Consider the following 18,865-nt stretch of genomic DNA (forward strand, 5'->3'; position numbering starts at 1 on the left):
TTTTTCTTTTTTTTTTTTTGAGACGGAGTTTTGCTCTTGTTGCCCAGGCTGGAGTGCAACAGTGCGATCTCGGCTCACCTCAACCTCCGCCTCCCGGGTTCAAGCGAGTCTCCTGCCCCAGCCTCCCAAGTAGCTTGGATTACAGGCATGCGCCACCACACCCGGCTACTTTTGTATTTTTTGGTAGAGACGGGGTTTCTCCATGTTGGTCAGGCTGGTTTCGAACTCCCGATCTCAGGTGATCCGCCCTCCTGGGCCTCCCAAAGTGCTGGGATTACAGGCATGAGCCACCGCGCCCAGCCACCTTGTTACGTCTCATTGTAAATCCGTTTCTGTAGAAAATCCTTCCACATGGGTTAAAGGACACAACTCAATGTTACTTTATGGGATTAAGAAAAATCTGAGTAAGGCCGGGCGCGGTGGCTCACGCCTGTAATCCCAGAACTTTGAGAGGCCGAGGCGGCGGATCACTTGAGCCCAGGAGTTCAAGACCAGCCTGAACAACATAGAGTCTTCATCTCTTCAAGCCGTGCGTGGTGGCGCGCGCCTGTGGTCCCAGCTGCCCCATAGGCTGAGGTTGGAGAATCGCTTGAATCCCGGGGTTGGAGGCTGCAGTGAGTCGAGATCGAACCACTGCACTACGGCCTGGGCCACAGAGCGAGACCCCCGTCTCGATCTCCGGGAAAAAAAAAAAAGAGACTCCATCTCAAAAAAAAAAAAAAAAAAAAAAGCTGAGGAAGTCGAAGCCTTCACGCTTCATTTCTCCTTCCAAGAGGACAGGGCCGGCGTCGGTCGAGGTCAATTGGCAGGAGGTGAGTTGACACCGCCGCCACTCATCGATGAAAACGGCCTCCCGCGAGCACCCAGGGGCTCATGGCCTCCGGAAGCGGACGTAGGGCGGGGCGGGGTACAGCTCCTAAGGAGAAACGGAACCGCGGGCAGCGTCCCTCTCCGGCTGCAGCCTGAGGAACGCGTTCAGAGAAACCCCTAGCCACAAGTCAGGACCGCGTACAAGATGGCGGGGCGTCACGTGGGCAGCGCGGTGACGCAGGACGGCGGCCCGCGCGGAGGCAGCGCCGTAGCCTACCCCAAACGCACACTAGTGCTCAGTTTTGCCCCTCTCCCCTCCCCCGCCCCCGCCCCCGCCCCCAGCCTGGTGTAGATCATGCCGCCAGTAGCGGCCCTGACTGCCGAGGAAACGGTAGCTTAGGACAGTTGGCTGTTAAGTGACATTGATTCTCCCCGCCCCGCCTGACCCCCGAGAAGGAGGCTCGTCCCCCGCTGCGTGAGGGGGTGGGGAAGTGGGTAGTGAATTCGGATCTACCTGGGAGGGGGGAGTGGAAGTTCCCGCCCCGGAGAGCGGCGAGGCGGCAGCCACAGGTAAGTGGGGGCGGGGAGGGACGTGCCCCGTGGCCCGGGCGGGGAAGGACGCGGGAACGTGGCGCCGGCGGGGACGCAGAGCGGGTCGCGCGCCGGGTGGGGGTCGCGCGCGGCGGTGGCGGTGGGGGAGGGGCGCAGCGGAAGGGGGAGGGGCCGCCCGTGCTTCCGGCCCCCGCGCCTCGGTGCAGTGCTGCGCTGGGCCCTTCCAGTCGTGCGTCTCCTCCTTTCCCTCGCCCCAAAATAAAAGTAAAGCCCGAAACCGCCTCCCGCGGGGTGGCTTTCGCCTCAGAAGTCGCCCTTTGCAGTCGCAGGCGCGAGCTCTCCGTGGGAGGTCTCGAGGTTGGGCCCGGAGCCGGGCGGAGGGCAGCGCGGCTATGGCCTCGGCGCAGTGTCCGCCGAGTGGAGCCCGGGTCTGGTTAACCCCGCGACAGGGTCCTCGAAGCGCGTTGGCGCTGGCGACCCTGAGGGAAGAGGCGCGCCCCTTACCCTCCTGGAGCTTGCAGTCTAGCGGCCAACCGACGCACGGGCATCGCGCACACCCCAGACAGTCCTGGAGAGTTGCGCCTGGCAGCGGGGACAGAGTGGGGACAGTAGGCGGCTTTCCCCCTGGCTAGGAATGACACAGGGGCGTCTGTTCCCTTCTGGATGGGCGACCCAGCCGAGGGTGACTTTCTCTTTGATCTTGTATGTCATAAAACGAAGCCCGGCATTTCTCACTTTCATCGACGCCGTGCAGCTGGCGGCTGAATCGCTTTGAAATGATTGTAATGTGAAATAATGTCTGGTTGTGGCGTTAGTGTTTTGAAGAGCATTGATTGGGCAAAGTGGTAGTCTTTGAGAACCTTTAGGCTTCAGAGGCTCGGCGTGGATCTGGCAGGCATCTTTGTCAAACTGGCCTCACCTGTGATGAGTTCGTAGGTATTTATGTCTCAGAATGCATTTTAATCTGAGGTTTTTGTTAACAGAAATGCATTCTTCTAAAATGCTCTTTTTTCTTTGGAGTTTATCATATGCAGTTATCTCCATGTCTTAATTAGAATCAATACTGTTGCCCTGAAGTCGAATGTGTTAGCTCTTTAATACTTGCCGTTATCTTTTAGGGTTAGGTTTGGTCTGTGAGCTATCTGTCCATTCCTACCCGATCACCAGCAGGTGGCAGTCCTTTCTGACTTTAAATATAGGGTGTGCTATCTTTGCCAGTTTTTTTTTTTTTTTTTTTTTTAATAGAGATGGTGTCAGAGGCGTGTGAACTAGAACAACTCCATCTTAAACAGGAGCTGGGTAAAATGAGGCTGAAACCTACTGGGCTGCATTCCCAGACAGTTAAGGCATTCTAAGTCACAGGATGAGACAAGTCAGCACAAAATACAGGTCATAAAGACCTTGCTGATAAAACAGGTTGTAGTAAAGAAGCTGGCCAAAACCGAAATGGCCACAAGAGTGACCTCTGGTCATCCTCACTGCTACACTCCCATCAGCGCCATTTACAAATCCCATGGCAATGTCAGGAAGTTACCCTATATGGTCTAAAAAGGGGAGGTGTGAATAATCCACCCCTTGTTTAGCATATCATTGAGAAATAACAGTAAAAATGGGTAACCAGCAGCCCTCGGGGCTGCTCTGTCTATGGAGTAGCCATTCTTTTTATTCCTTTACTTTCTTCATAATGTTGCTTTTACATCGCACTGTGGACTTGCCCTGAATTATTTCTTGCCTGAGATCCAAGAACCCTCAGTTGGGGTCTGGATCGGGACGCCTGTCCTGTAACATATTTCTGGCGACCACAAAGGGACAATAGTGCAGAAACCCTGACCCAACAGCTACCTTTGGGTAAGTGTTGGGGTCCTGTAACGTATTTGTGGTGGCCACAGAAGCGACTATACTGCGGAAACCCAGTATTTAGGAGTCTCTCCTAAGACAGTGGGTTAGACAGCTACTTTTGGGTAAGTGTTGGGGTCCTGTAATGTATTTGTGGTGGCCACAGAAGCGAGTATACTGCGGAAACCCAGTATTTATGTTTAGGAGTCTCTCCTAAGACAGTGGGTTAGAGGCCCCTCTTAATAAAAGGCAAGGACGCTTAAGCTTGACCGACCTTGGGTTGGAGGCCCTTCTAAGATTTAGGGAGTTAGAGTCCCTCTCAGGTAAGTCCCTCTCAGCTAAGAACAGGTTTGGCACTATGGGATTTTAACTGCTGTTCTCTTTGGATTAATCTGCCTTGCGCTCTTTGCTGATGGCTATGGGTGACAGGGTTAGGCGTGAACAGGATCGCGGGACATGGGGAGCTTTTTCCTCCCTAAAAGGGGAATCTTGAGAGCTGATGGGACTGCTGGAAAAGGTCCCTTTGCTATGGACAAGCGGCCGCCTGAAGTTTTCATTGTCGGCTGCAAAGAGTGGGTCTTTTCTCTGGCCTCCCTAAGCTCTTCAGCTTCCCCACCCTGCCACAGGCAATACTTTTCTTCTCCACTTTGAGTTTCTTATTTTTTCTATTACTCAGGGCAACCATCTTGCCTAGAGGCCACATGTAGAAACTCCAAGTCGGAGGTTGAATTAAAGATGACAGGCCCATCTGGGGGCAAATTTAAGCCTTGCTAGTTTGATATTGGGTGCTAAGTGGAGTGGCTAATGTCTTTGTTTTATCACACGTATTTTGCTCTGGCCAGAATGAAAAAAATATAATTTTCCTTTATGATATGGCTTGGCTCCCAGGGCAATGATGCCACAAGCTTGAACACTAGGACCACTAAGGGAAAGGGAACTCAGAAGCCTGGGATGCTGGCAAAAGGGTAAGAATGTATTACCAGTCAGATTTCTGGCTTCTCTCTCACTGTACAAATGGTTAAGTGAATCGTTAAAAAAAAAAAAAAATCAGCCTGGCATGGTGGCTCAGGCCTGTAATCCCAGCACTTTGGGAGGCTGAGGCTGGTGGATCCCCTGATTTCAGGAGTTTGAGACCAGCCATGGCCAACATGGTGAAACCCTGTCTCTACTAAAAATACAAAAAATCAGCCGGGTGTGGAGGCACGTGTGCCTGTAGTCCTAGCTATTTGGGAGGCTGAGGCAGGAGAATTGCTTGAACCCAGGAGGCAGAGGTTGCACTGAGCCGAGATCACGCAATCGTACTCCAGCCTGGGTGACAGAGCCAGACTCTGTCTCAAAATAAATAAATAAATAAATCAGTGTTTATCTCCTCTGTAAAGTTTTGATTAATGTGAAAAAAAATTCTAAGGCTAGTCTTAAGCTGGTGTATTTTGTGCTTTGAATTCATTTTTCTGTGTCAAGGGGTACTTTAGGATAAAACACAGGCTTAGAACACCTGTAAATGGATCACGAGGTCAGGAGATCGAGACTATCCTGGCCAACATGGTGAAACCCCATCTCTACTAAAAATACAAAAATTAGCTGGGTGTGGTGGCATGCGCCTGTAGTCCCAGCTATTTGGGAGGCTGAGGCAGGAGAATCACTTGAACCCAGGAGGTGGAGGTTGCAGTAAGCCGAGATCGTGCCACTGTGCTCCAGCCTGGCAACAGAGCGAGACTCCATCCCCGTCTCGGAAAAAAAAAAAAAAAAAAGAACACCCGTAAGCTCGCTTTTCAAGACGACCCAGCAAGCTGGTCAGTAACATACTTGGCTGCAGGTCCCTGTAACAAATAAAAGATTGGATGAAGTCTCCACCTTGTTTTATGTCCTTGGGAGCTTGATCTTTTAACCATGTGGTGGTATTTTCTTTTGGTCCCCACCTTCAGGGAACAGGAATTTCAGGGTTCATGTCATAGTTAGCTCTAAAAATCATATTAAATAGTTAAAAGCCCTTATAAGCTCAAAATTAACTACTCTAGACTCCTTCTGGGAAAGTGAACAGAGACTGCCCTGTGCTGTAGCTCAGTAGCTAAGCCTTTGCACTTTTTTTTTTTTTTTTTTTTTTTGAGGTGGAGTCTTGCTCTGTTGCCCGGGCTGTAGTGCAGTGGTGCGATCTCAGCTCACTGCAACCTCCACCTCCCGAGTTCAAGTGATTTGCCTGTCTCAGCCTCCCAAGTAGCTGGGATTACAGGTGTGTGCCACCACACCTAGCTAATTTTTGTATTTTTAGTAGAGATGCGGTTTCATCATATTGGGCAGACTGGTCTCGAACCCCTGACCTCAGGTGATCCACCTGCCTCAGCCTCCTAAAGTGATGGGATTACAGGCATGAGCCACCACACCCGGCCAGCTTTTGCACTTTCATGGCAACAGTCCAGGTTCAATTCCCCACCTAGGAAGTAAGTCGTTGCTGGTTTAATATCTGCATGACTTTGTCTATTCTCTTCTCCTCTGTGAACTGTCTTATTTTTTTTTTTTTTTTAATTTCTGAAGTATTTATTGATCATTCTTGGGTGTTTCTCGGAGAGGGGGATATGGCAGGGTCATAGGATAATAGTGGAGAGAAGGTCAGGAGATAAACACATGAACAAAGGTCTCTGGTTTTCCTAGGCAGAGGACCCTGCGGCCTTCTGCAGTGTTTGTGCCCCTGAGTACTTGAGATTAGGGAGTGGTGATGACTCTTAAAGAGCATGCTGCCTTCAAGCATCTGTTTAACAAAGCACATCTTGCACCACCCTTAATCCATTTAACCCTGAGTTGACACAGCACATGTTTCAGAGAGCAGGGGGCTGGGGGAAAGGCCATAGATCAACAGCATCCCAAGGCAGAAGAATTTCTCCTAGTCAGAACAAAATGGAGTCTCCTATGCCCACCCCTTTCTACACAGACACAGCAACAATCTGATCTCTCCTTCCTTTCCCCACACTTCCTCCCCTTCTCTTCAACGAAACCGCCATCGTCCTCATGGCCCGCTCCCGATGGTCGCTGTCTCTTCGGAGCTGTTGGGTACACCTCCCAGACAGGGCAGCCGGGCAGAGGCGCTCCTCACCTCCCAGACAGGGCGGCTGGGCAGAGGCGCCCCTCGCTTCCCAGACGGGGCCGCCCGGGCAGAGGCGCTCCTCTCCTCCCAGACGGGGTGGCCGGGCAGAGGCGCTCCTCACTTCCCCGACGGGGCCGCCCGGGCAGAGGCGCTCCTCGCTTCCCAGACGGGGCCGCCCGGGCAGAGGCGCTCCTCAGTTCCTCCCAGACCGGGTGGCAGCCGGGCAGAGGCGCTCCTCACCTCCCAGACGGGGCGGCCGGGCAGAGGCGCTCCTCACTTCCCCGACGGGGCGGCCGAGCAGAGGCGCTCCTCACTTCCCAGAGGGGGCGGCCGAGCAGAGGCGCTCCTCACTTCCCAGAGGGGGCGGCCGGGCAGAGGCGCTCCTCACTTCCCAGACGGGGCGGCCGGGCAGAGACGCTCCTCACTTCCTCCCAGATGGGGTGGCGGCCAGGCAGAGGCGCTCCTCACCTCCCAGACAGGGCGGCCGGGCAGAGGCGCTCCTCACTTCCCAGACTGGGCGGCCGGGCAGAGGCGCTCCTCACCTCCCAGACGGGGCGACCAGGCAGAGGCGCTCCTCACTTCCCAGACGGTGTGGCGGCCGGGCAGAGGTGCTCCTCCCTTCCCAGATGGGGCAGCCAGGCAGAGGCGCTCCTCACTTCCCAGACGGTGTGGCGGCCGGGCAGAGGCGCTCCTCCCTTCCCAGATGGGGCAGCCAGGCAGAGGCGCTCCTCACTTCCCAGACGGTGTGGCGGCCGGGCAGAGGCGCTCCTCCCTTCCCAGATGTGGCAGCCAGGCAGAGGCGCTCCTCACTTCCTCCCAGACGGGGTGGCGGCCAGGCAGAGGCGCTCCTCACTTCCCAGAGGGGGCGGCCGGGCAGAGGTGCTCCTCACTTCCTCCCAGACGGGGTGGCAGCCGGGCAGAGGCACTCCTCACCTCCCAGACGGGGCGGCCGGGCAGAGGTGCTCCTCATCTCCCAGACGGGGCGGCCGGGCAGAGGTGCTCCTCATCTCCCAGACGGGGCAGCCGGGCAGAGGTGCTCCTCATTTCCTCCCAGACGGGGTGACGGCCGGGCAGAGGCACTCCTCACCTCCCAGACGGGGCGGCCGGGCAGAGGCGCTCCTCACCTCCCAGACGGAGTGGTCAGGCAGAGGCGCTCCTCACTTCCCATATGGGGTGGCGGCCGGGCAGAGGTGCTCCTCACTTCCTCCCAGACGGGGTGGCAGCCGGGCAGAGGCGCTCCTCACCTCCCAGACGGGGTGGCCGGGCAGAGGCGCTCCTCCCTTCCCAGACGGAGTGGCCAGGCAGAGGCGCTCCTCACCTCCCAGAGTGGGCGGCCGGGCAGAGGTGCTCCTCACTTCCTCCCAGACGGGGTGGCGGCCAGGCAGAGGCGCTCCTCACCTCCCAGACGGGGCGGCCGGGCAGAGGCACTCCTCACCTCCCAGAGTGGGCGGCCGGGCAGAGGCGCTCCTCACTTCCCAGAGTGGGCGGCCGGGCAGAGGCGCTCCTCACTTCCCAGAGTGGGCGGCCGGGCAGAGGCGCTCCTCACTTCCCAGAGTGGGCGGCCGGGCAGAGGCGCTCCTCACTTCCCAGAGTGGGCGGCCGGGCAGAGGCGCTCCTCACTTCCCAGAGTGGGCGGCCGGGCAGAGGCGCTCCTCACTTCCCAGAGTGGGCGGCCGGGCAGAGGCGCTCCTCACTTCCCATAGGGGGTGGCAGCCGGGCAGAGGCGCTCCTCACTTCCCAGATGGGGCAGCTGGGCAGAGGTGCTCCTCACTTCCTCCCAGACGGGGTGGCGGCCAGGCAGAGGCGCTCCTCACCTCCCAGACGGGGCGGCCGGGCAGAGGCACTCCTCACCTCCCAGACGGGGCGGCTGGGCAGAGGCGCTCCTCATCTCCCAGAAGGGGCGGCTGGGCAGAGGCGCTCCTCACTTCCCATATGGGGTGGCAGCCGGGCAGAGGCGCTCCTCACTTCCCAGACGGGGTGGCGGCCAGGCAGAGGCGCTCCTCACTTCCCAGATAGGGCAACAGGGCAGAGGCGCTCCTCACTTCCTCCCAGATGGGGCGGCCGGGCAGAGGTGCTCCTCATCTCCCAGACGGGGCAGCCGGGCAGAGGCGCTCCTCACTTCCTCCCAGACGGGGTGGCAGCCGGGCAGAGGCGCTCCTCACATCCCAGATGATGGGCGGCCGGGCAGAGGCGCTCCTCACTTCCCGGATAGGGCGGCCGGGCAGAGGGGCTCCTCACATCCCAGACGATGGGCGGCCAGGCAGAGACGCTCCTCACTTCCTAGACGGGGTGGCGGTGGGGCAGAGGCTGTAATCTTAGCACTTTAAGAGGCCAAGGCAGGAGGCTGGTAGGTGGAGGTTGCAGAGAGCCGAGATCACACCACTGCACTCCAGCCTGAGCACCATTGAGCATTGAGTTAGCGAGACTCCGTCTGCAATCCCAGCACCTCGGGAGGCCGAGGCAGGCAGATCACTCGAGGCCAGGAGCTGGAGACCAGCCCGGTCAACACGGCGAAACCCCGTCTCCACCAAAAATACAAAAACCATTCAGGCGTGGCGGCGCGCGCCTGCAATCCCAGGCACTCGGCAGGCCAAGGCAGGAGAGTCACAGGAGCCCGAGGCAGGGAGGTTGCAGCAAGCCGAGATCCCGGCAGTACAGTCCAGCTTCGGCAACAGAGGGAGACCGAAAAAAGAAGGAGAGGGAGACCGAAAAAAAGAGGGGAGAGGGAGAGGGAGAGGGAGAGGGAGAGGGAGAGGGAGAGGGAGAGGGAGAGGAGGGAGAGGAGGGAGAGGAGGGAGAGGAGGGAGAGGAGGGAGAGGAGGGAGAGGAGGGAGAGGAGGGAGAGGAGGGAGAGGGAGAGGGAGAGGGAGAGGGAGAGGGAGAGGGAGAGGGAGAGGGAGAGGGAGAGCTGAACTGTCTTATATTTTCCTTTTTCTAAGCACCTGGGAGGTTACCTTTGATAACATTCAAAAGCCAGAAATACCAGCCATTTGGCATAAAAATTTCTAAAAGGACTTTATTAAAGAGTGCTATGGTTAAAATCAGCTTAATTAAAAGCGGATATTCAAGCTCTAACAGCCTGGACTCCTTGGGAAAAACAAGAGGCACCAGAGACCCCTTACCTGGCCCTGTTCTTCCAAGGGTTCCACCCCAAAGCCAGTAATCCAATTAAGAAACTTAAAAACTGGCAAATGAAAAATCTTACAACCACTATTATCATCATCTTCTGTCTTTCTGTGTAGCTATATAGGTGTTGTGTGTAATATTTATATAAAAGAGCTCTGATTAATTGGCTTAAACAAAAATAAACATTTAAATCAAATATTTTGAAAGCAAAATAAAAACTAATGCCTTTTAGTTCATGTAAGTTTAGTAATCTTTAGGAAATAAACACATCTTTAAAATTGATAAAAATCTTAGTCTTAATTATGCAGGTCAGATGTTAAGTTTGTTAAATTATTTAAGGTCATAAACTGTTTCTTTGACTTTTAAAAATTGTTCAGTTTACCCTACCTTAAAGCCATTAGATTCTAGATAAGGCCTGGGGACATGTGGAGTTAGCCACGCCCCTAAGCTGTGCTGGAGAGTCAGCTCTTATCTGCACTTCTGCCTGGTGTGTCCTACGCTAGGCTCCACACCTAGTACATAATTAAAATTGCTTACTAACCAGGGTTTTCACCAAAAGTAAAGTCGCTAAAAGTTAAAATTGGAACATGTAACTGAGACTATTGAAGAGACAGTTTTACATGTAAGGTGTGTAGTAAGGAAAATAGAATGTACTTTTGGTAAAAGATTATAAGAAGGCACGGAAATGTGGGGGTTTTTTTGGCTAAAAAGTTAAATAATTGTTCTAAGTTGGCAGGGCACAGTGGCACAAACCTGTAATCCCAGCACTTTGGGAGGTCGAGGCGGATGGATCACTTGAGGTTAGGAGTTTGAGACCAGTCTGGCCAACATGGTGAAACCCCATCTCTATCAAAAAATACAAAAGTTAGCCGGGCATAGTGGCGCACACCTGTAGTCACAGCTACTCAAGAGGCTGAGGCGGGAGAAGTGCTTGAACCTGGGAGGGGGAGGTTGCAGTGATCTGAGATTGCACCACTGCACTCCATCCAGCCTGGGTGACAGAGCGAGACTCCATCTAAAAAAAAAAAAAAAAATTCATACAGGAAGCATTATCAAATGTCAAATGGTGTTTTGCTTTCTTTGGATTATATTTACATAACTGTATTATTGGTATATGTTCCAAAGTTAAGGGAAACTCCTATAATTCTAATATGATTTAGTGTCTGTTATTAATAATTATAATTGTTATGCAAAATATTGTGTGCCACAGAAATAACCAAATTTCCTTATCATTTCTGGCTTTAATAGTGGCTCTCCTAAAACTTTTTATCATCCACAGACAATTGTTGTCTTGTTTTAATCCTGTTTAGAAGCTGATTTATAATCAGCTATAGAACTCTAGCAGGTGTTCTTAAATGCAGGTTTCTAATAACTTTGGAAATTGTAACATTAGAATAGAGGAAACAACTTTCAGAACTCTCATGAAAAGCTAGAATGTTCATGAATATCAAATGAAACATGAGTTAATTGAGTCAACTGAACCAATAGAAAACTGAAGTAATCTTTTTAACTTTTATTAAAATGTTGCTGATCCTTTGTTTTGTTTTTCAGAGTCAAGGAAACTTTTCATTTGAGCTATTTACAGTTTGTAGCAATTGAGTAAAGTATACTGCTGTGAATGAAATTTGGAACATATTTGTTTCTCTATATCAGATTTCTCCAGAATTGGAAACTAGTTGTGAGTATTCTTAACTTATGGCAATGTAGTTATTTGCATAAGTGCAATAGGAATCTGTTTTCTTTTGTAACAGAATACAATTGGAGAAAGTGGTTATTTTACCAAGGCTTTGACTGGAATGATGTGCTTTTCTTTAAGGAATCAAACTTGACTTGTAGAGCCAATAAAAGCCCTTTGGGGAACTGGCCTCATACCTTGCCTACACAGTGCCTGTACAGGGTTTCTGACCTATGGTAAGTAAAGAATGTCACTTTCTCACCTGTCCAGGAGCCCCAAGTTATCTTGGGACCTCAAAAGGAGAGAAATTTACCCAACTTATAGGTATTTAAGGGTACAAACCCATGTCAGGGCTTGGCTTTTAAAAAAGTCTTATCTGAGATTCCTTATGAAACAGAGTTCCATCAAAGCCAATTAAAAAGCCTATGTGAAAAATTATTATTCTTGCTGCACTTTATACAAACAATCAGGCCAAGTATAATAAAGCAAGTCAGTCTTACCATAATTTGTCTTTAGTAAAAATGGGAAACTGGAGAGAGAAATACTATGTTTCAAAAAACTATGGTACACTTGTTATTAAATTCTGGTCTCATTAATTGTTTTTAAGTTTGTTTCTGCAATTTAGGCTAACACTGTGTATTCTTGTAAACCAACCAGTAATCTCTAATTGTTGCTCAGAATAAACAAGAGGGATGGGTAATTTAAAAATCTGGATCAGTATTCTAGTTCTGGGCACATTACAATCAGCTAACAACCTGATATCAGCTTAGTTCCAACGGTTGCCCAGTTCATGAAAAGTCTTCTAATTTAGTTTACTTGGAATAACTTTACTTATTTTGCTTTACTCTTTTTTTTTCTTTCTTTCTTTTTGAGACAGAGTCTTGTTCTGTCGCCCGGGCTGGACTGCAGTGGCACCATCTTGGCTCACTGCGGCCTCCGCCTCCTGGGTTCAAGCAATTCTCTGGCCTCAGCCTCCCAAGTAGCTGGAATTACAGGCACACGTCACAACGCCCAGCTAACTTTTGTATTTTTAGTAGAGATAGGGTTTCACCATGTTGGCCAGGCTGGCCTCGAATTCCTGACCTCGAATCCACCCACCTCGGCCTCCCAAAGTGCTGGATTACAGGTGTGAGCCACTGTACCCAGCCTATTTTGCTTTACTCTTGTGGAATATATTGCTGTTATACTTTTTGCGTAGGAATACAGGACAAGTTTACTGAATGTTTTCTTACTAATTTTCCAGATACCACCTTTTATTGAAACTTGAGTTATGAATGAACCTTACCATACTGATGCTTTCTGACTGAGCTCCTTTTTACCCTGAATGCATGAGACCCTCATAGGCAGGCAGGAATATTTAGCCTGAAGAAGTTATAGAAGATGGATCTTCGTCCCTCTGCAACCCTTAGGATTAAGGTTTCTCTTAGAGGGGGGAAATGTCAGAGGTGTGTGAACCAGAGCAACTCCATCTTAAACAGGCTGGGTAAAATGAGGCTAAAACCTACTGGCCTGCGTTCCCAGATGGTTAAGGCATTCTAAGTCACGGGATGAGATAGGAGGTCAGCACAAAAGACAGGTCATAAAGACCTTGATGATAAAACAGTTGCAGTAAAGGAGCCGGCCAAAACCCACCAAAACCAAAATGGCCACGAGAGTGACCTCTGGTCGTCGTCACTGCTATACTCGCAGCAGTTCCATGACAGTTCACAAATGCCATGGCAAAGTCAGGAAGTTACCCTGTATGGTTTAAAAAGGGGAGGCATGAAAAATCCACCCCTTGTTTAGCATATCATCAACAAATAACCATAAAAGTGGACAACCAGCAGCCCTCGGGGCTGCTGTGTCTATGGAGTAGCCATTCTTTTATTCCTTTACTTTCTTAATAAACTTGCTTTTACTTCACACTGTGGACTTGACCTGAATTATTTCTTGTGCGAGATCCAAGAACCCTCTGTTGGGGTCTGGATCGGGACCCCATCGTGTAACAATAGCGTCTCACTGTGTTGCTCAGATTGGTCTCAAACTCCTGGGCTCAAGTGATCCTATCACTTAAGGGTACAAAGTGTCTCCCAAAGTGCTGGGATTACAGGAATGAGCCACCGCACTTGGCTATATTTTTGCAAGTTTTATTGTGCCTGAATTGCTCCATTCCTTTTTTTTTTTATTTTTTTCTTTTTTGAGTTGGAGTTTCACTCTTGTTGCCCAGGCTGGAGTGCAATGGCATGATCTCGGCTCATCGCAACCTACGCCTCCTGAGTTTAAGCGATTCTCCTTCCTCAGCCTCCCAAGTAGCTGGGATTATAGGCATGTGCCACCACCCCTGGCTAATTTTGTAGTTTTAGTAGAGACCGAGTTTCACCATGTTGGTCAGGTTGGTCTCAAACTCCTGACCTCAAGTGATCCACCCACCTTGGCCTCCCAAAGTTCTGGGATTACAGGTGTGACCCACTGTGCCCGGCCAAGTTGCCCCATTTCTAAAGCTGGGGTGAGGTAACTGTGTAAATATATTTCTCTCTCTTTTAAGAGACGGGTGTCTCACTTTGTTACCCAGGCTAGAGTGCGCCTAGCCTTTTTTTTTCCTTCAACTTTTAAGTTCCAGGGTACATGCACAGGATGTGCAGGTTTATTACATAGGTAAACATGTGCCATGGTGGTTTGCTGCACAGAACAACCCATCACCTAGGTATTAAGCGCAGCATCCATTAGCTATTCTTCCTGATGCTCTCCCTTCCCCGCCCCGCATCCTCCTCCACAGGTTCTCCCACCATGTGTCCCCGTGTTCTCGTCATTCAGCTCCTACTTATAAGTGAGAACATGCGGTGTTTGATGTTCTGTTCCTTTGTTAGTTTGCTGAGGATAACAGCTTCCAGCTCCATCCATGACCCTGCAGAGGACATTATCTTTCCTTTTTATGGCTGCATAGTATTCCATGATGTATATGTACATGTTCTTTGTCCAGTCTATCATTGATGGGCATATGGGTTGATTCCATGTCTTTGCTATTGTGAATAGTGCTGCAGTGAACATATGTGTGCATGTATCTTTATAATAGAATGATTTATATTGCTTTGGGTATATACCAGTAATGGTACTGCTGGGTCAAATGGTATTTCTACCTCTAGGTCTTTGAGAAATTGCTGCACTATCTTCCACAATGGTTGAACTAATTTACACTCCCACCAACAATGTAAAAGCATTCCTTATTCTCCAAACCTCGCCAACATCTGTTGACTTTTTAATTGCCATTCTTTTTTTTTTTTTTGAGACAAAGTCTCATTCTATTGCCCAGGTTAGAGTGCAGTGGCACAATCTTGGCTCACTACAACCTCCGCCTCCTGGGCAGCCTCCCAAGTAGCTGGGACCACAGTCGCCCACGATGCTGGCTATTTTTCTGTTTTTCTTGAGACTGACTCTTGCTCTGTTGCCCACGTTGGAGTGCAGTGGCACAATCTTGGCTCACCACAACCTCCGCCTCCTGGGCAGCCTCCCGAGTAGCTGGGACCACAGTCACCCATGATGCTGGTTATTTTTTTTCGTCTTGAGACTGAGTCTTGCTCTCTTGCCCACGTTGGAGTGCAGTGGTGCAATTTCTGTTCACTGCATCCTCTTCGCCTCCTGGGTTCAAGCAATTCTCCTGCCTCAGCCTTCCAAGTAGCTGGGACTACAGGTGCCCGCCACCACGCCCGGCTAATTTTTGTATTTTTAGTAGAAATGGGGTTTTGCCACGTTGGCCAGGCTGGTCTCAAGCTCCTGACCTCAAGTGATCTGCCCGCCTCGGTCTCCCAAAGTGCTGGGATTACAGGTGTGAGCCAATGCGCCAGGCCAGTAATCGCCATTTGACTGACGTGAGATGGTATCTCATTGCGGTTTTGATTTACATTTCTCTAATGATCAGTAATGTTGAGCTTAAAAAGCTCTTAGTTTATTGCCTAGCATATAATGTTTCTTTCTTTGCAAATTTTCTTTTCTTTTTTTTTTTTTTGGAGACGGAGTTTCACTCTTGTTGCCCAGGCTGGAGTGCATTGGCACTATCTCAGCTCACTGCAATCTCCGCTTCCTGGGTTCAAGCAATTCTTCTGCCTCAGCCTCCCGAGTAGCTGGAATTACAGGCATGTGCCACCATGCCTGGCTAATTTCTTTTTTATTTTTAGTAGAGAGAGCGTTTCTCCATGTTGGCAGGCTGGTCTTGAACTCCTGACCTCAGGTGTTCCACCCACCTCGGCCTCCCAAAGTGTTGGGATTACAGGTGTGAGCCACCGTGCCCGGCTGCAGGTTTTCTTAAAATGGCCCTGCCTTCCCTAACATTCTCTTATGTCAGCAAGATCGCAGCCTACCATTTCTCAGTTCCTTCTATTCCCATTGATGGTGCTTTTGAAGCGGTGTTTCACTACTCCCTTATTTCTGCCTGATTTTGGGTTATCTCCTGTTAAGCTTATATAATGCTAACTGGGGGCTTACTTTATTTTTACAGAAAATGCATTCGTACATATAAAATTTATTCTGTATTGAACAAGTTTTTAACACATTGTTAATCTTAACCTCAATTTTAGAAATAAAAGCTTTAAAAAAAGTGAACAAATAAAGGTTACATTGTGATAACATCAGTAAAACAGTATGTACTGTTCATGAGATGAAAACTATAAAATTTTTATTTTGGAAAAAAGACCTTTATTTGTTTTTTTGTTTTGTTTTGTTTTGTTTTTTTTGAGACGGAGTCTCGCTCTGTCACCCAGGCTGGAGTGCAGTGGCGTGATCTCGGCTCACTGCAAGCTCCGCCTGCCAGGTTCACACCATTCTTCCTCCTCAGCCTCCCGAGTAGCTGGGACTACAGGCGCCCGCCACCACGCTCAGCTAATTTTTTGTATTTTTAGTAGAGACGGGGTTTCACCATTCACAGGATGGTCTCGGTCTCCTGACCTCGTGATCTGCCTGCCTCGGCCTCCCAAAGTGCTGGGATTACAAGCCTGAGCCACCGTGCCCGGCCAAGAGCTTTATTTGATATGTTGATTCTTCATGTATACAATAATGGAAAATATGTTATCTTTTTTTTTTTTTTTTAAATTGAGATGATGGGCTCTCTCTGTGTTCCCCAGGCTGGTTTTGAACTCCTGGGGGACTCAAGCAGTCCACCTGCCTCAGCCTCCTAAGTAGCTGGAATTACAATTATGCACCCTGTTAGTTATCTTTTTTGTAGGAAAGGTGGTTATAATTATTGTCCAAAATGTTACTTGCTGATTATAGTGAGTTTTACTGTTGATATGTGTGTTTTTTTGTTGATCATATTAGTTTCTATTAGAAGTAGGACTGTATCTTACTTTTCTGAAACAGGGTCTTGCTGTCACCCAGGCTGGAATGTTAGTGGCATGATCATGGCCCACTGCAACCGCAACCTCCTGGGTTCAAGTGATCCTCCAGTATCAGTGGGCACCCCCCTCTCCAGCACCCCCACCTCCTGCAGTATCTGGGACCACAGGCATGCGCCACTACACCTTGCTAATTAGAATTTTTTTTTTTTTTTGTAGAGACGAGGTCTTGCTACATTGTCCAGGATGGAGAAGTAGGAATTCTTAAGGATACTGTTATGGAGGGAAAAAATCAGTGAGTCAGAGCAAAACAAAAGTATCATTTTTAGTAATTAACAAGATTATAAAAACTCTTTTATAGTTTCAGTGCTTTAGGATTATATCTTTTTTCTTCTTTGCTCTGTATTCTAATTTATGTCTTCTTAAGTGGAGTATTTAAAAGGTATTTTTAGTAGAGATATTTGCAGAAGGTACATGATTTTGTCTTTTCTGTTTGTATATTAGTCTGTGGGATTACCTTGTATTAGTGTAGATTAAAAAGCACTGAATTGGCCAGTATGGCTGATGCCTGTAATCGCAACACTTTAGGAGGCCAAGATGGGTGGATCGTTTGAGCTCAGGAGTTCAAGGCCAAAACCTCGTCTCCACAAAAAGTTTTAAAAATTAGGCTGGGTATGGTGGCTCATGCCTGTAATCCCAGCACTTTGGGAGGCTTAGGCGGGCAGATCACGAGGTCAGGAGATCGAGACCATCCTGGCTAACACAGTGAAACCCCGTCTTTACTAAAAATACAAAAAATTAGCTGGGCATGGTGGCGGGCGCCTGTAGTCCCAGCTACTCAGGAGGCTGAGGCAGGAGGGAGAGTGGTGTGAACCCAGGAGGCGGAGCTTGCAGTGAGCCCAGATCGTGCCACTGCACTCCAGCCTGGGTGACAGAGCAAGACTCTGTCTCAAAAAAGGAAAAAAAAAATTTTTTTTAATCAGCCAGATATGGTGGTGCGTGCCTGTGGTCCCAGCTGCTTGGGAGGCTGAGGTGTGAGGATCACTTGAGCCCAGTAGATTGAGACTGCAGTGAGCTGTGATCACACCACTGCACTCCAGCCAGGGTCACAGAGCAACACCCTGTCTTAAAAAAAAAAAAAAGAAGGAAAACACTTGAGACTCTGGTAAATGGATGGACAAATGATATGACCAGATAACTCATACAACTAATGGAGAATTAAAGAAATATGACACAATGTATATTTTTTACCTATCAAATTAATTATTTTTAAAAAATTTCTATTGCTTTCTTACGTGCTTTTGATAAACTACAATTCATTCAGAAAACTTTAAATATTTCCTATGTAATTCCCTTACATTAAGTAATTCTCTTTTTTGGAACTCACAGAAAAAAATCTTAATTACAGAAAAAGGTTTGTGCACCAAAGATGTTCATGACAGTATTGTTTTGGTAAAAAATACAGTTTATGCACATTCTCTGGATGCTGTATTATGAAGCCTTTATTTATTTATTTTTGAGATGGAGTCTGGCTCTGTTGCCCAGGCTGGAGGGCAGTGGGCAATCCCAGCTTACTGCAACCTCCGCCTTCCGGGTTCAAGCGATTCTCCTGCTGAGTAGCTGGGATTACAGGCATGCGACACCATACCCAGCTAATTTTTTGTAACTTTAGTAGAGATGGGGTTTCACCGTGATGGCCAGACTGATCTCAAACTCCTGACCTCAGATGATCTGCCCACCTCAGCCTCCCAAAATGCTGGGATTACAGGCATGAGCCACACTGCCCAGCCTATGTAGCCTTTAAATATGTTTCTATTTAAAACCTAGAAAATATGTATGATAAATGAAAACAGGATACAAAATGTGAGGATACAAAGTAGTACATGTAGTATGGTTATGACTTTAAGAAGTTGTGGAAATAGAAGACTAAAAGAAATTAGACAATATTGTGATTAATATCTGTCATCCTTTTTTCTTTCTATTGTATATTTTCCATGTAAGAAGAAAAAGACTAGTGGTGTATTTGAGGGAAAAAAAATTTAAACTACTTTCTGTCTGAAGCGATTTCATGCGTTTTTCCGTTGACTAAAAACAATAGCTTCAATTCAGTTGTTAAAAATGAATTTGGGCTGGGCATGGTGACTTACAACCTGTAATTCTAGCACTTTGGGAGGCTGAGGCGGACAGTAATTACTTGAGCCTAGGCATTCAACACCAGCCTGGGCAACAGTGTGAGAAACCCTGTCTCAGAAAAAAAAAAATGTTTTCTGACTTAGAAAAAAGGAAGAAGAAAATATGTAGGCTTAAACTCCACAGTTATTAATTCAGTGAAGCCAAGGGGCAGCTACCTAGCTGCCCTCTCTCTCTCTAATTGTGGAGAAATACATGTACCGTGGAATTCACTTTTTTTTTTTTTTTGAGACAAGGCTGGAGTGCGGTAGTGTGATCTCAGTTCACTGCAGCCTTGACTCCTGGGCTGAAGCA

At 49.0% G+C, this 18,865-nt stretch overlaps 1 protein-coding gene across 5 annotated transcripts in view; it reads left to right on the forward strand.

Moving 5' to 3' along the window:
* Positions 1-792: 792 nt before the first annotated feature.
* ATF1 (activating transcription factor 1) overlaps positions 793-18,865 on the forward strand; it is a 61,496-nt gene continuing 43,423 nt past the window's right edge. Inside the window, exons 1-2 of one of the 5 annotated variants that reach the window (XM_063646943.1) lie at positions 1,007-1,380; positions 4,087-4,163. Coding sequence is in view for 1 of the 5 variants with exons in the window: in XM_054442814.2 (XP_054298789.1) it covers positions 11,022-11,081 (60 nt within the window). In the remaining 4 variants the exon portion in view is untranslated. Of the gene's footprint in view, positions 813-1,006; positions 1,381-4,086; positions 4,164-10,954; positions 11,082-16,654; positions 16,677-18,865 lie in introns of those variants that run through there. The other 4 variants (XM_054442814.2, XM_054442815.2, XM_054442816.2 and 1 more) reach the window with 4 other exon arrangements.

Source organism: Pongo pygmaeus, chromosome 10, assembly GCF_028885625.2.
Source record: "Pongo pygmaeus isolate AG05252 chromosome 10, NHGRI_mPonPyg2-v2.0_pri, whole genome shotgun sequence".
In the NCBI taxonomy this organism is placed as follows: domain Eukaryota; kingdom Metazoa; phylum Chordata; class Mammalia; order Primates; family Hominidae; genus Pongo; species Pongo pygmaeus.